Source organism: Phycodurus eques, chromosome 6 (assembly GCF_024500275.1).
Source record: "Phycodurus eques isolate BA_2022a chromosome 6, UOR_Pequ_1.1, whole genome shotgun sequence".
Taxonomy (NCBI): Eukaryota; Metazoa; Chordata; class Actinopteri; order Syngnathiformes; family Syngnathidae; genus Phycodurus; species Phycodurus eques.
The window spans coordinates 9,754,292-9,768,907 of record NC_084530.1 but is presented as its reverse complement, the minus strand read 5'-3'; the positions used below and the strand labels follow the sequence as shown (position 1 = coordinate 9,768,907).

The 14,616-nt window shown below is 40.8% G+C and overlaps 1 protein-coding gene across 2 annotated transcripts in view; it reads left to right on the top strand.

Moving 5' to 3' along the window:
• mxi1 (max interactor 1, dimerization protein) overlaps positions 1–13,796 on the top strand; it is a 44,144-nt gene extending 30,348 nt beyond the window's left edge. For both annotated transcript variants that reach the window (XM_061680408.1, XM_061680409.1), the window contains exons 4-6: positions 4,394–4,508; positions 7,585–7,768; positions 9,082–13,796. In XM_061680408.1, coding sequence (XP_061536392.1) covers positions 4,394–4,508; positions 7,585–7,768; positions 9,082–9,245 — 463 coding nt within the window. In that variant the 3' untranslated portion in view covers positions 9,246–13,796. The remainder of the gene's footprint in view (positions 1–4,393; positions 4,509–7,584; positions 7,769–9,081) is intronic.
• Positions 13,797–14,616: the final 820 nt, after the last annotated feature.

Here is a 14,616-nt window from a genome sequence, read left to right as displayed (position 1 = left end):
TCCTTTTAATAGCTAGTTGCATCAGATATCGATCCACGTACACAATCCACATTTTAGTGACTCAGTATCAGAAATGAGCTATATGCTAGTGCAATACAAATACATAAATACATTAAAAAAAACGATACATGCATTATATATTTACAGGATTCTGCCCTACTGTGTTGTCTTGACCACAAGGACCGACCTTCATTTTGCAGATGTGGATATCCTCCTGGATACCTCAGCAGGATACCTCAGGATCCCAAAATGCCTGCTTTGTGTTGTTTCTATTGTGTAGACTACCGAAAGTATCTGTCGCTGTCTGCTCTCCACGACTGTTTTCTAAGGGTGTCATAGATTTTTGGGGTGCACCACAAATTCAAATCTCGAGTGAATTTTGGTCAAACAATAATAACCATAGGTTTATGAGTTACAGTAAATGTGAACCTAACAACATATATGGTTTATGTTAGTGTGAATGTTTGTACATGCAGTTTAAGGTCCACTTCCGCATTAAGTTTACCTTTTACCTAACCACACTGACCTATAACAGGGTTTAGTGATCCTGTGATGTTACAACCATTAATTTTCTATCGCACTTATTATCCTCATTAGCGTCACGGGTGAGCTGTAGCCTATACAAGTTGACTAGGGTGAGAGGCTGGTTAGACCCTGGAGTGGTCACCAGTCAGTCGTAGGGCATATATAGACAAACAACCATTCACACTCATATTCATACCTTTTTAGACAATTTAGAGTCTCGGTTTACCTAGCATGCATCTTTTTGGAATGTGGGAGGAAGCCAGAGTACATGGAGAAATCCCACGCAAGCATACGGAGAATATGTTAAACTCCACACAGGAAGCTGCATTACAGAGGAACGAAGGGACTCTGGCTGTACTGTGTAACTATTGCTGGTAGCAAGACACCACTCATATCGTTAATAGGAAATGCCTTAAGCTCTCTTAAACTCTGTGGGTCTACACGATAAGCTATCAATTGCAGGGGATAGGAACCTTTCAAGAGGGCATCCCAAGTCGCCACAAGCTTTAAGAGCTTTAACCTCTGAGTGACACATTTAAAGATAGTACTGGGAGGACAAACTTGCATGATAAACCTGCATCCGCTTTCAGCTATCTTTATTCACATAGTTGTTCCCTAACCACAAATGAAATGTTTTTTGTTAGTTTGTTTTTTTCAATTACTTTCCTGCCGGACTCGGTCAGTGTCACAATAAACAGACTGTGAGTCCACCTCCTGGTCAGACATGATGAACTGAGGAGTTCTTCAGTTATCAGTGTTCCCTACAAGAGCCTGGCCTGTGTCCAGACATGCCACATAGACGTTTGACAATCCTGTCTATTACTGAGAGACATATTAAGGTGTTTGAAGGCAGCATGCTGCCAATGAGCCACTTGTGTTTCTAAAATAGGAGATCACATGGTTCACAAGATAGCGTCAAAAAGAATAGAACCAGAAGTCGGAGTGCTTCAACAATACAGACTGTATCAACAATTAGACAGGATGGTGCAGGTCTGCAAATTAAAGTCAGTACAGAATGGAATAGAGCCTTTCTAAGGACCAATATTTCCAATCTTTTTGTTAATTACAGTCTGTAGCAGGATAAAACAAGATATGCTATGGGACTTTGCTTACTTTTGATGTGCTACTTTACCAACCTGTCAGCCTGGATAGAACGATGCATATTCATGGGATTGTGAATTGTATTTGTTGTCCTCTTAGATATGTCCTGTTTTATTTTTCTAAATGGCAGACATTTTTAATAGCTTAAAAAATTAAACAACGCAACAGTCATAATGCCCTCCAAAAACTACTAGACCGACACTAGGCTTGCTGGAATTATTGTTGGCCTATTTGACCATAGGCTTTTGGGACGCTATTCAACCCTAATGGAGCTATTGTAGGTCTTAGATCTACAGTATGTGACAGCACGACTACATCATTGCCATGTTGATGTTAAGTGATTCTTGTGATTTTGCACCGTCTTGGTAAAAGCTGCGCAACAAGTGACACATCATAGTCACAAATAGGAATCCTGGTGCAAGGGGCCAGAACTGAATTTACCACAGCAACATGGTACTACTCTGGGTGCTGCTGCGGGTCAGAGGCAAGTGAGGTCAAGGGAGAACAGGAATGGTAAGTGGGGTAGTGTTTTGGTTGTCTGTTGCGATACCATAGTGGTTTCAGTCTTGGTCAGAGTGGAGAAAAACAGAGCCGTCCAACATGGTGCGTCTCCCAGGTGGAGCCAGGCTTCTTGGAAAGAGAAATGAACTGTCAGCTGATAACATGATGGTTGAAGCGGAGCTGTGGGCGTCCATGTGGGGCAAGCACAGACTTTGCTAGGCCCCGTGAGTAGAAGATAAGGCGTAGACACAAGACCTGAGCCAGACTGATAGACATCATGCTAACAGCCAGACTAGAAGCATGCATTGTATGTGTGTCTTGTGACCTCCAAACTTTGAGCACCACAGATTGCATCATGGCACCTCCTCCTTCACTCAAAGAGCACTCCTCTTGCTCGTGTCAAGTTAAAGCGCACCCTCATACATACTTGCATCCTCTAATAGTTTACACTCCTGCTCTTATCAGTGGCATCCATGTATATCTTAACCTCCCATTCACGCACACTGGCCAACAGATATTCAAGGCTGCACTTGTATATATTTCTCCACCAGTCTCAAATAAGAAAATTAGTTGGCAGTCTGAATCTCAGTTGTTGTCAGCTCCTTCGTATGGGTCAGTACACTGAGCCCCCAGACTCCAAATAGTCCTCCACCCATCCCTTTAGGCAGGCTGAAAGGGCAGCTCCTGTTAATGGAGCACCGATTGTGTTATAGCCATAATTATCTCTCTTTATCTCTCAACTCCGGGCCATTAGCAGGATAGATGTCACCCCGGGCCTTCTCCAGTCACCCAATAAGGCGCTGTCTACATGATGGAATGTATGGCCAGAGAGAGGTCCAAGAAATGCCATTCCACCTTTCCTCCCTTCACGGCACCCATCATCTAAAACATATTTGTTATGGAGATGACCGGGGAAACTGAAGCTGGCTGAGAAAACTGCCAGCAGAGGATCACGCATGCATCAGCCAGAGGCTTCAACCATATGTAACCTGCTGAGGCACTCGCGATAACTTTATGCTTAATGACAATGCAGGAGTCTGTTCTGTTTTGTTCATGTTCAAGTATGTCACAATGTCATAAAATGTGCCGTACATCACATCCCAAGTTTACAGAGCACATCTTGCGTTAGGGTGCTGAAGTGCAAATCTCTCTTATCTCCTCATTAGCACTCGACTGTAAATGGATTGGTGCCACAGTGAAGTCATTAACGGTTGACATCTGCGTTTAGCCTTTCAAAACGCGCACTGACAACACTGACATGACTAACCTCATTTGTGAAGTGTAACCAACTTGAGAATTGGAACACGGTTTATTCCATGATGCTGGTTGACCTCTATATTTTTAAGATTTCAAAACAAAATACTCCATTAAGATTAATTACATTTGGAATTGTGTCCAGAACCAAACTATCACCATAATAAAAGATTTATTAACTGTACCAGCAATAATTTAAACATTTTAACATGATTAATTGTCATAAACTTATATGAATAAAAAAAAACCTAATAATAATACTTTGGAAACAAAAAGCACTCTTTAACATCAACTGTCACACAGTATATAAACTCAACATGAACATGAATGTAACATGAGTTTTTAAAACAACACACATGAAACTACAACTTTTAATCACATATAAACAAACAACTGTTCACACATTTACACCTACGGGCAATTTAGAGTCTTCAATTAATCTACTATGCATGTTTTGGGGATGTGCCGGAGTACCCAGAGAAAAGGCACGGGGAAAACATGCAAACAGGCAAGGCTGTATTTGAACCCCGGTCCTCAGAACTATGAGGCAGATGTGCTAACCAGTCGTGCACTGTACTGCCCGACGGCCGTAACAAAGTACTTGCTGTACACTGGTGCTCTTTAAATTAGTCTGCTTTCTTCATTGTAACGTTTGGTGGAAATTATTTTTTTATTTCTTTTTTAAAAAAAAATTTTTTTATAAAGTGTTGCAAAAAGCGAGCTAGACATGCAGTTAATCCTTTGATGCTGGTTGATATTAGGTTTAGTGAGATTCCCTTAATGCTCAGTGCTTATGTGGACTTACTACAGATGGATGTTATTTTTTTTTTTTTTTTTTTTTTAAGTTTAATGCGTACTACAGGCAGCTGGGAATGTCTTGCTGTCAAAGGTGGCTCAAAGGCCACCGTTGCCTATGCTACACCGCATATATCAGCATGCATTGCATTTCACATTTTCTTCCCCACTGTTTAAGAATTCCGTTTTTTTTTTCCTCCCCTCATTTTGTCTGCAGACGGGCTCACCTGCGGCTGTGTCTGGAGCGCTTGAAGGCCCTCATTCCGCTGGGACCGGACTGCAGCCGCCATACCACCCTGGGCCTCCTCAACAAAGCCAAAGCACATATAAAGGTGAGTCAGCTATGTTAAGTATATCCCTTCATTTTATCTACTGCTAGTTCTCACTATTGTCCTTGGTTAGCTTGAGCCTATCCAAGCCGACTTGGGCGAGAGGCAAGGTACACCCTATACTGGTTGCTAGGAAATCACAGGGCACATATATAGACAAATACCCATTCACACCTATGCACAATTCAAAACATCCATGTTTTTGAAACATGGGAGGAAACTGCAACACCTATTGAAATCCCATGCAATTACGAGGAGAACATGCAAACTCCATACTGAAAGGCCAGAGCCAAGATTCAAACCCCAAACCTCAGATACGTAAGGCCAATGTGCAGTAATAATCCCTTGTTCCCAAAAACCTCTGCGATACATGAAATACACCAAGTAGTGACCAATTATTTATTGTATTATTGATATAAAGTTTCATTTATGCTATTAAATGTCATAAAGTGATACTTTAGAGAGGTGCCGGTATTCCATGGGTTCCATGACTCTACAGGATTAAAAAAAGGAAGAAGCTTCTACCACTATAACATAATGCATATTTAATTCAGTGATTCCTTCATGTATCACTAGAGGGAGGCCGCATATCACTGGTGGTACTTGTATCACACTTTAACCGCTGATCTAGGTGAATGTAATTACTTTAATAAATTGAAGGAAAAGTTTACATATATATACCCTTTACACACTTTCTAATTCGTCGACAAAATTTTCGTCTACTACAATCTTGTAGTATTTCGTCAACTAAAACTATATCAAAAAGAAAACAATTTAGATGACAAAATTGTGACTAAAACTAAATTACATTTTATTAAAAAGACTGACTAAAACTAAATCAAAATTTGCTGTCAAAATTAACAGTGACTTACCAAATGTATGAGTTGACTTTCTCCAAAAGGTTTCCTTTTCTGCAAAATAAAAGAGCCCATTTTTCCTAATGTGATTTATTGCTGCCACATTATAGTCAAATAGCCAATAATGTTAACTGTACCAAAGATGTGCAGTTGAGTAACAGCACTACACTGATCAATAAAAGAAATAATCTGCGATGCACTGAATCTGCAATAAGTGAACCATGATACAGTGAGGGATGACTGTATTTTATAGGTAAGTATATTATAAGCTGTTATAAGACTCCCAAAGAAGCTCATCAGTTTTCTATTTTGACAAAACATTTAAAACGTGAAGATCGGCTGCCTCTTGTTGACGTGCACGCGAAACTCGACGTGAGCGCAGTGCGCATGTGTAATAAGGAGGGAGATTGAACAAAGGTCATATTGTTGCTGCCCTGTTTATCCCACAACATCCACCACCACTGGACACGTCTGCCGCTTTCAACGTCAGTCTTACCAACGATGGCCCATTGTTTTAGTCCGTCTTCGAGAGTCACACTGTCTTATGTCATCAGTGGCATAACGCTAACAAACATCAAGGGGCAAACTACAGTACAGCCATCTATTTTTTGCAGCTCTGGTCCTCATTAGGGTCGCAAAGTCTATCCCAGGTCACTTTGGGCACAAGTTGGGGTAAATCCTGGACTGGTCGCTTGTCAATCAGCTGTTCCAACAGAGGAAAGTCTAGATGGAAAGTGTAGTTTGATTTTTTTTTTGTTTTATTTTTTGTTTTTTTTTTGTTTTTGCATTTATACATTATAGACATTTTTTTTTCTATTTAATACCTTTCAATTGATTTTTTAAAATACCTTTTAATACTTTTTCCAACCTTGCGGAGACCCTGCAAAAGGCCTGTTCTGGCATGTACCTGTATGTTTATTGCACCACTAAATTCCTTACATACAGGTGCATCTCAATTAATTAGAATATCATGGAAAACTTTATTTCAGTAATTTAATTCTAAAAGTCCAACCATCCATTTTCTTCCACTTTTCCGGAGTCGGGTCGTGAGGAGAAGCTCTTCCTCAACCCGGAGAGGGTACTCCACCCTTTTCTGACTGAGAACCGTGATTTCAGATTTGGAGGTGCTTTTTATTTTATTTTATTAAAAAAAAAAAAAATGTTTTTGCATTATTTATTTATTTTTTGCTGTTGCTGATTCTCATCCCGATCCATTTCACACTTGGCTGTTTCACTCTAAAACAATGAAACTAAAAGTGAAACTCATTATATACTGAAGATGACTACACGTTGAGTGAAATATGACATGATTTTTTTTTAATGATTTTGATAATAGCTTGCTGCTAACAAAATCCCAAATTCACCATCTCAAGATATTTTAATATTACATAAACAATCAAAATGATTTTTCATTTAGAAATTGGGTCGGGATTGTGTTTAACTTCTTGAATCGAACTTCTCAAATAAATGAATTTATGTACAATATTCTATTTTAGTGCTATGCACCTGTATGTTGACAAAGGGTATTCCACCGATTCTTTGGTACACTCGGGAAGATGTGTGAAGTGGTTGCGTCTGTAATGTGACATGTTGGTTTCCCTTAAAGGTGAAATTTTTTTAAGAATTTGTTTTCATAGTACCTGCTCTGTATTTTATATATGAGTATATTATAAGCTGTTACAAGACTCTAAAGAAGCTCATCAGTTTTCTATTTTGACAAAACTTGCATTTAAACATACATGTAAATCAGCCACCTTTTGGCGAAATTCGCCATTTTAAGCTCAAAATAGGCCATTTATGTAAATCGTATAGCTCTGATGAGTTTTTCCTGGGGGGGTCGCCGTCGTTGTCGTCATAGGCTGTTTCGTACTCCTTGAGCGCTGGCAATTAGATCCATTCCACACATCCACGTCCACACACACTTGTAATTTCTGAATATTACTCCGCGGTGCACTAATGTGAGCGCATCGGCCTGATGCCATCAGACATCTTTTAAGAATTTATTTTCATAGTACCTGCTCTCTGTGCTATCTCATCTCTTTCTTCACTGTCTTGCTACCGATCTGCACATCTCTCTGTCCCTGCCTGCTATTGTTCTCTTTTTAATCCCATCATCTATGGTCCATCTATCTTATTTAACATGCTCCCTATTCATTCAAGTGTCTGCCTCACCTGTCGACGCACTTAAATTTAACAACGTCCCCTGAATGCCCTGTCTCCAGAAACTTGAAGAAGCAGACAGGAAAAGCCAGTACCAGCTGGAGTCTCTGGAGCGTGAGCAGAGGCACCTCCAACGCCAGCTGGAGCTGCTGAGAGGCGGCGGAGGTGCGGTCGTGGAGGGCGAGAGGATACGCATGGACAGCGTGGGCTCCACTCTCGGCTCTGAGCGCTCCGACTCCGACCAAGGTCTGTAGTTGTTGTTTTGATCTCCTGGTAAACAAAACAGAGATCCACTTCAAAGGTGAATACATGTGGATAGGTATTTTAGATTTCTTTTGTTCAGACGAATTATTTTTGCCGGTAAAGCCGTCATTGGTTCCTGGTGTGACGTGTCTAAAAACAGCTGATCGGGTCGGGAACCCTTCAAGATTAAGTGACCCGACCTGACCGAATCCGCTCTCCTCCTGCCCCCAAAATTCAACGCACTGTATTACAGAAAGACCAGGCAAATACAACTTTAAATGAGATATTAACACTAGCCCCCAAGGTAATAGCAACAAATCTAAACAGCATGCTGTGCTACAGGCTAGCTAACATCAGAAACATGAATTTAAAACTTAACCTTCATAGTTAGTTACAAATATAATTTGACACGTACATCTTTGTCAAGCTGGCAGCTGATGTGGATGAATCTGCTTTAATGATGCAACTCACGTTCAGCGAAATCTTCAGTAGGTTTTGTCCTGAAGTGATCTTGTGAAGAATGCAGTCATTTTGATTGGTGATAGATGGAGAGGCAACAATTTATCTGGCTGAGTCCGTATAACGGAGTTGCATGGCACATAGTCAATTCACATGAGGTCTGCTTTGATGTTGAGTGGCATGGGGGCTGTTTCTCAGACATGGCGGAGGATGTATATTTTGGGACACATCATCAATAAAGTGTTTCGGCCTTTCAACACTCGACACCCTCATCAAAGGTGTCCAGCTACACGGTGATCAAATCTGAGCTTATGTCCCATGCCCAATCATTAAAGTTGCCTGATTGTTTAAATGGTGCTGGTGGTTCTTGGAAGGTTCGGACCTGAGTTCTCAAGTGGGTGGTGGGGAAGGGGTCATTTTGGTGTTCTTTGAGCCCAGCAGAGGTCCTTCCGCCTGGTCCATATCCACTGGCTGCTTCTAAAATAAAGCAAAAAAAAAAAAAAACTTGTTTTGAGTAATGTCGTTGTCATTAACTTCTTCTATAAGCAAAAGGGGGAAAATTGACAAAAAAATGGGGGGGGGGGGGGGAATAGAGTGCACCAGTACATTGACACCAAGCCAGACATCAAGGACATCAAATGAGACAATAGAAAACCTGATGTCAATGATTCATTTTAAATATTATACGAGTATGAATAGATGATTAACTTGAATCAGAGATTTTTTTTTTTTCAAGCCATATTGCCCAGCCATACAGCGAACCATGTCTGAATGTCAATACAATAAACAATACTCCCTTTCCTCATAGTGTCAATCAAATAGTTGACATTCCTCTCTTGCACTGTTCTCTGCCACAGAAGAGATTGAGGTGGACGTGGAGAGCACGGAGTTCTCCCACGGAGAGCTGGACAGCCTGAGCACGGCAAGCACCAGCGACCTGGACGACCACAGCAGCCTGCAGAGCATGGCCAGCGACGAGGGATACTCCTCCTGCAGTGTCAAACTTGCCTTCTCCTCCTAGAAGCGACCCACCACCACCAACACCTTCCTCCTCCTCCTGCTTCCCTCCCATCTGGTGTATCCATGCACCCATCCAGCCATGCCCACAGGCATCTGTTCACCTGCTTACAGCGTTCCCATCACCATGCAGCTGATGCCGCAAGATGGCGCCAAAACAATATTTTTATTGCTTTGGCTTGAGCACAAAAACAGCCAAAAGGTGAGTTTTTCAGCAAATAATGGAGAATAGGTCCCCCCTCCCAAAAAAAAAAAAAAAAAAAAAAAAAAAGAAAAAACAGTGAATGACAAATATGCGGGAGAACACTGTATTCATATGTTCTCAGTGTAGCCGGTTTGGGTTTAGAGCCATTTGACATAGTGAAATCTTTATCAATCGCCGGTATCTAGAAATGCTGTGCGCCAAGGAGTAAAGTGACTCCTGAAATGCAGGACGACAGATTTACATGATGCATCACAGTCATATCGGAGCTTTTATTTGGGCCAACGCTAAAGTAGGAAGGAGTAATTGGATAGTATGCGTGTTCTATTGGGAAGCCGGTCCCTTTATGAACTTTAAAAAACAAAAAAGGAAATTATTTTTACATGACACGACATCATCATTTAATGCAAATTATTTTGCGGCTCACGGACCCCAGTTTGAGGACCCCTGATGTAAAAAAACATGCAATTTGGTGGCAAAATACTCCCGATATTTAAAACCCACACATACAACCGCAAATGTGACCCAAAATGCACTTAAACTCTATTTGATATTTAAGTCGCTCTAAGCTGATGGGTGCTTCAGCGTTGGGCCAGGCCAATGGAAAGCACACGGTGCGGTGACATCACCCGATGCCGCCAAAGACGCCAACTCTGTCTCATCTTATCTTGGACACTTGAATCGGTGCTATTGCGCAACTCCTCCATCAGCTTCGAAAGCAAAAGCGTCTGCTTTCACACGCTAGCACGGACCAAGACGACAACGACACAAAAGTCATTCCTGTTGAATGTGGGTGCTCGGCGTGCTCTCTCACGCTCTCTTTCCCTCTCGACAAGCGACGAGCTATCCTGCACTTAAATACTTTCCAGCTGACGCGGCACAAACAGCAACAAGAAACTTTGGGAATAGACGTCCACCTTCACTCCAGCAGTAACAAGCAATAAATCTTCATCTTATCTCCCTTTGTGACCGTCCAAAAAGAAGCAAAGTCATGTTTTATTTTTTTTCTTTGTACATACAAATAGCTTCATAAATTAATGTGAAAGATGAAAAAAAAAGGTAGAGCTCATGGATAGAACTTCTCCTCTGTTGCTGACTTGTGTTTATTGTGCATTTGATAGTCCATATTTGGAAGCGCGGTGGGTGTAGCTTGGACAATGTTACTTTTTGCTGGTTGACATCCTACAAGTTATTTATTGTGTTGCTGTCTTGTGCTGCGCTAGGTTATGGGATGGAGGCTCCAGAGTTTAAATTATTATACGTGATATACTCGTGGCGTGTGTGTGAGTGTGTGTGTGGTGTGTGCGTGTGTGTGTGTGTGTGTGTGTGTGTGTATGGCATTCTACTGGTGGTCAGGTGATCCCAAGTTTCGGGGTAAAGAAAACGGGTTGTCAAAGTTAGCCATCCCAACTCCACTGGCATTAAGAATTGCACTTCGCCCACTGTTTTTTTTTCTTTTCCGCCCTTTTGATTTTTCACCTAATTTTGAATATTTATTTCTCCATCCCTCCAAGAACAGACTTAATGAGGGAAAAATAACTTATTGTTGTCCTGTTTTACTTTGACTTCACTTTCAATTCCTCATTCCTTATTTTTAGAATTATGTGTTTTATGTTTTATTGGTCTTTTGGGGGAATTGGGGTAGAACATAATGTAGCCATTTTCTTTTGCTTTTGAAGTTTATTCAATGGACACTTGAAATGTAAACGGCCCCAAAGCTGCTCCTAGTTGCTGAGCCTGTTTCGAGTCACCTGTCTTGTTTGGAGGTTGACCCCCACCCTGCAGCCCCACACTACATACCGTAATTTATCGTGTATAATGTGCACCCATGTATAATACGCACACCCCCAACACTCAAAATTCTGGAAAACCCTTCTACCTATGTATAATGCATTTTTACTATGCATGATTTTGCTTCTACCCATATGATCAAAACCTGAAGTATTATCTATATTTTGTTAGTTTTTTCAAATAATTATTCTGAAGTTAAGCACTTGATTTGAACACTTAATCCTTTTTTTAATTTACTTGCTCTTATTTTGAAATTCACAGCCCTACTTTTATTTAATAAATAAGAAAGCACACAGTTGTGCTCATATGTTTAATTACCCAGGCAGAATTTGTAAGATGGGTACAATTCTTTAAAGAAAACATGAAGGACCAGGCGAAACACATTTTATTTTATTTTAATGGGATTCAAATTAAACGGTCAAGAATTTCAGAAAAGCATTATCGTTAAACAAAACGTAACCATAAAGAAATTGATGGGTGTTGTTCAATCATTCAGTCATATTTAACAAATAAATAAGTTAAAAAAATGATTTCACAAATTTTGCCAGGCAATGTAAACTTATGAGCACAACTGTACATATATGCAGTCATACGTACCCCTGTCATATTGGAATGAAAGTGTAGGCTACACTTTTTTTATAACCACTCGGTGGCGGTAGCATTTTGGAATGACAGTGTCCATCTTTTTCATAACCACTAGATGGCGGCATACATTTATAAAATGTGAATTCTTTTTTCCCCCCATTTGCCCCTATATCTATGTATAATGCGCACTATTGACTTTTGACAGTTTTGGGGGGGAAATACAGTGCGCATTATACACGAGAAATTACGGTACTCACATCCACATGTTATACAACTGGACTGGCTTCCAGCCTGCCAATCCAGTGGAAAATATTGTGTGTGTGTTTGTGAGGAGGTAAAGCTGAGGGAGGCGGGTCATCGCCACAGGCATATGTTGAGCCAGCTTCTACCCAAACTGGGGTCTTCATAATGCCACTTTCCTCTTACAAGAGGATTGTATTATTGACTAGGCTTGTCTTTTTAGTTGATAACACGTGTCTTACACTTACAGCACCTCCATAAAGGGATTCAACAGAAAAAACAAGTAGAGTTTGAGCTTGTTGGACTTGTTGGCACTTAATCAGAGTGACCACTGGTGTTGGATCCGACTCACAAAAATGCCAAAACCACGTCAGAACACCTCAGTGTCCTCGCTCTCTCTTTCTATCTCGCTTTCTTTCGGTGTCTGTCTGAAGGACAGTTTAGATTAATTCTGCCCCTCTGAGACTTTTTAGCCATCTCTGTTTCCATGTCCTCCTCACGTTGCTTTGACAAACCTTTGCTGTCACATCTTGTAAGTTGACTGTCTGAAAGTTCAAGGTGTGTCAGAACGTTTTCAGGACTGGTGTCACAAAAGTTTCCTTTCCCTTTCAATGTGGATCAGTTTATCAACCAGCACATCTACAAAGACATCCTCCGGTGTTTGCGGCGTCCAGTTCCCCAAAAGAGGCGAGAGTTGCGGCAGGATAACTCGACAATGCGCCCGCTCACGATGGCCTGAGCATCCGATAGTTCCTGGCTGAGATGAACATCACCTTGCTGAAGTAACCCCCCCAACTCACATGACCTGGCTCTGAGTGATTTTGTATTTGATTCCCCTTCCCAAGCTCAAGGAGGTCATCAAGGCTACCGGTTACGAAGAGGGCCGTGACGAAAGCTGCAGAGGATGCCTAAAGAATCCTTTCAGAAAGAAGTACATGAAGGCAGGGAAAGTGTTTTGGACTCCAGGGGGATTACTACGAAAGAGAGAGATTTTAGATTGGATTTGAAATGACATATTTTGTGACATTCGTCCTGGAACCTTTCTGACAAACCTTGTATATTTTTTACATCTGTGCTGAGAGTTTGAGAGTTTGGTTCCAAACAAGCAACTTTGAGTGTGAGGTAACTTTGCAGGTGGGCTCTGCTGTGCTTTTAATATTCTAGGCAGCCCCAAAGAAAGTGGATGTTGCAGTGTTTTTTGCTTTTCTTTTGGGAAACCACAATCCATTCCAGTGTCGGTGAGGAAAACGGGTCCACGAGGTGAAGTTAAGGCAACGAAACGAGTCCCTTGTGGGGAGTCGTCGTGTTCTGAACCTGTGACCATCCTTTGTAAAACATGCACTCTGATGAACGTGTTTTTCTTGCAAAGTTGGAAATGCAATACTTAGAATAAAAACAAGATTTTCAAACCTGAACCACTGACTTGACCTTTACATGACCTGGACATCCCTGTGGTTGATGCTTAGAGTGCTTTAAGTTTAGGAAGTATTTTAAAATTACACCCATTTTATGCTCAGTACCTTTTTATCAACCTCCAAATGTAACTATTGTTTTTAATGCTAGGGTGAAAATAATTTTAGAACTTTACATACACTATATCCAAAGACACTTTCTCACTGCCATGAAATCAGACCAAACTTTTCCTCTTTTTTTAAGGTTAATTAGGCTTACCAAAATGATTTATTGTTGCTAAATGCCCGAAAAATGAGAGGATTTTTTTCCCTGGCAATTTTCCATTACTTTCTTCAAAGTATCGAGTTTACTATACATTTCATTAGTAGCTATTTGGTACCATTGTTTATAAACTATGGTCAAATGTTTTGGATGTCCTTCCACAAGCTTCTCACACTAGTCAGGTATACCTGACAGGGCTGGTGTAACTGACCCAGGTTTGTAGGCCACCTTGCACATGCATTTTCATTTTTTATTTTATTTTTTTTTTTTTTTCAATAATTAACATCCTTATTGTTACGTTAATTGTCGCTGTCATTTCTGTGTATTTTACAAGTACTTTGTGTTACCTTATGTAACTGCCACATTTATTGTTGATTTATGTTGCACTGTTTTTTGTTTGTTTGTTTTGTGTGTGTGTGTGTGTGTGTTTTTATTTGTATTTTTTTAATAAAACCAATACTTTAAGTAGTGTCTGAAAGAGTGAAATCCTGGTCAATTCCTCTGCTTGAACATGCCCAGCAGGGTGTTAATTGTAATAAGAAATCAGTTCTAATTAAGCTTTCATATAGTGGGATGCTTCCATGTGAGTGATAGCCACTGAGATCATCAACTAAACGGTTGTCATTCTGAAATTCCTGTATTAAAATTAAAATTGCCATATTGAGCTCTCAGGCGGCATGGTGGACGACTGGTTAGCACATCTGCCTCACAGTTCTGAGGACCCGTGTTCAAATCCGGCCTCGCCTGCGTGGAGTTTGCATGTTCTCCCCGTGCCTGCGTGGGTTTTCTCCGGGTACTCAGGTTTCCTCCCACATCCCAAAAACAAGCATGGTAGGTGAATTGAAGACTCTAAATTGTCCCTAGGTGTGAATGTGAGTGCGAA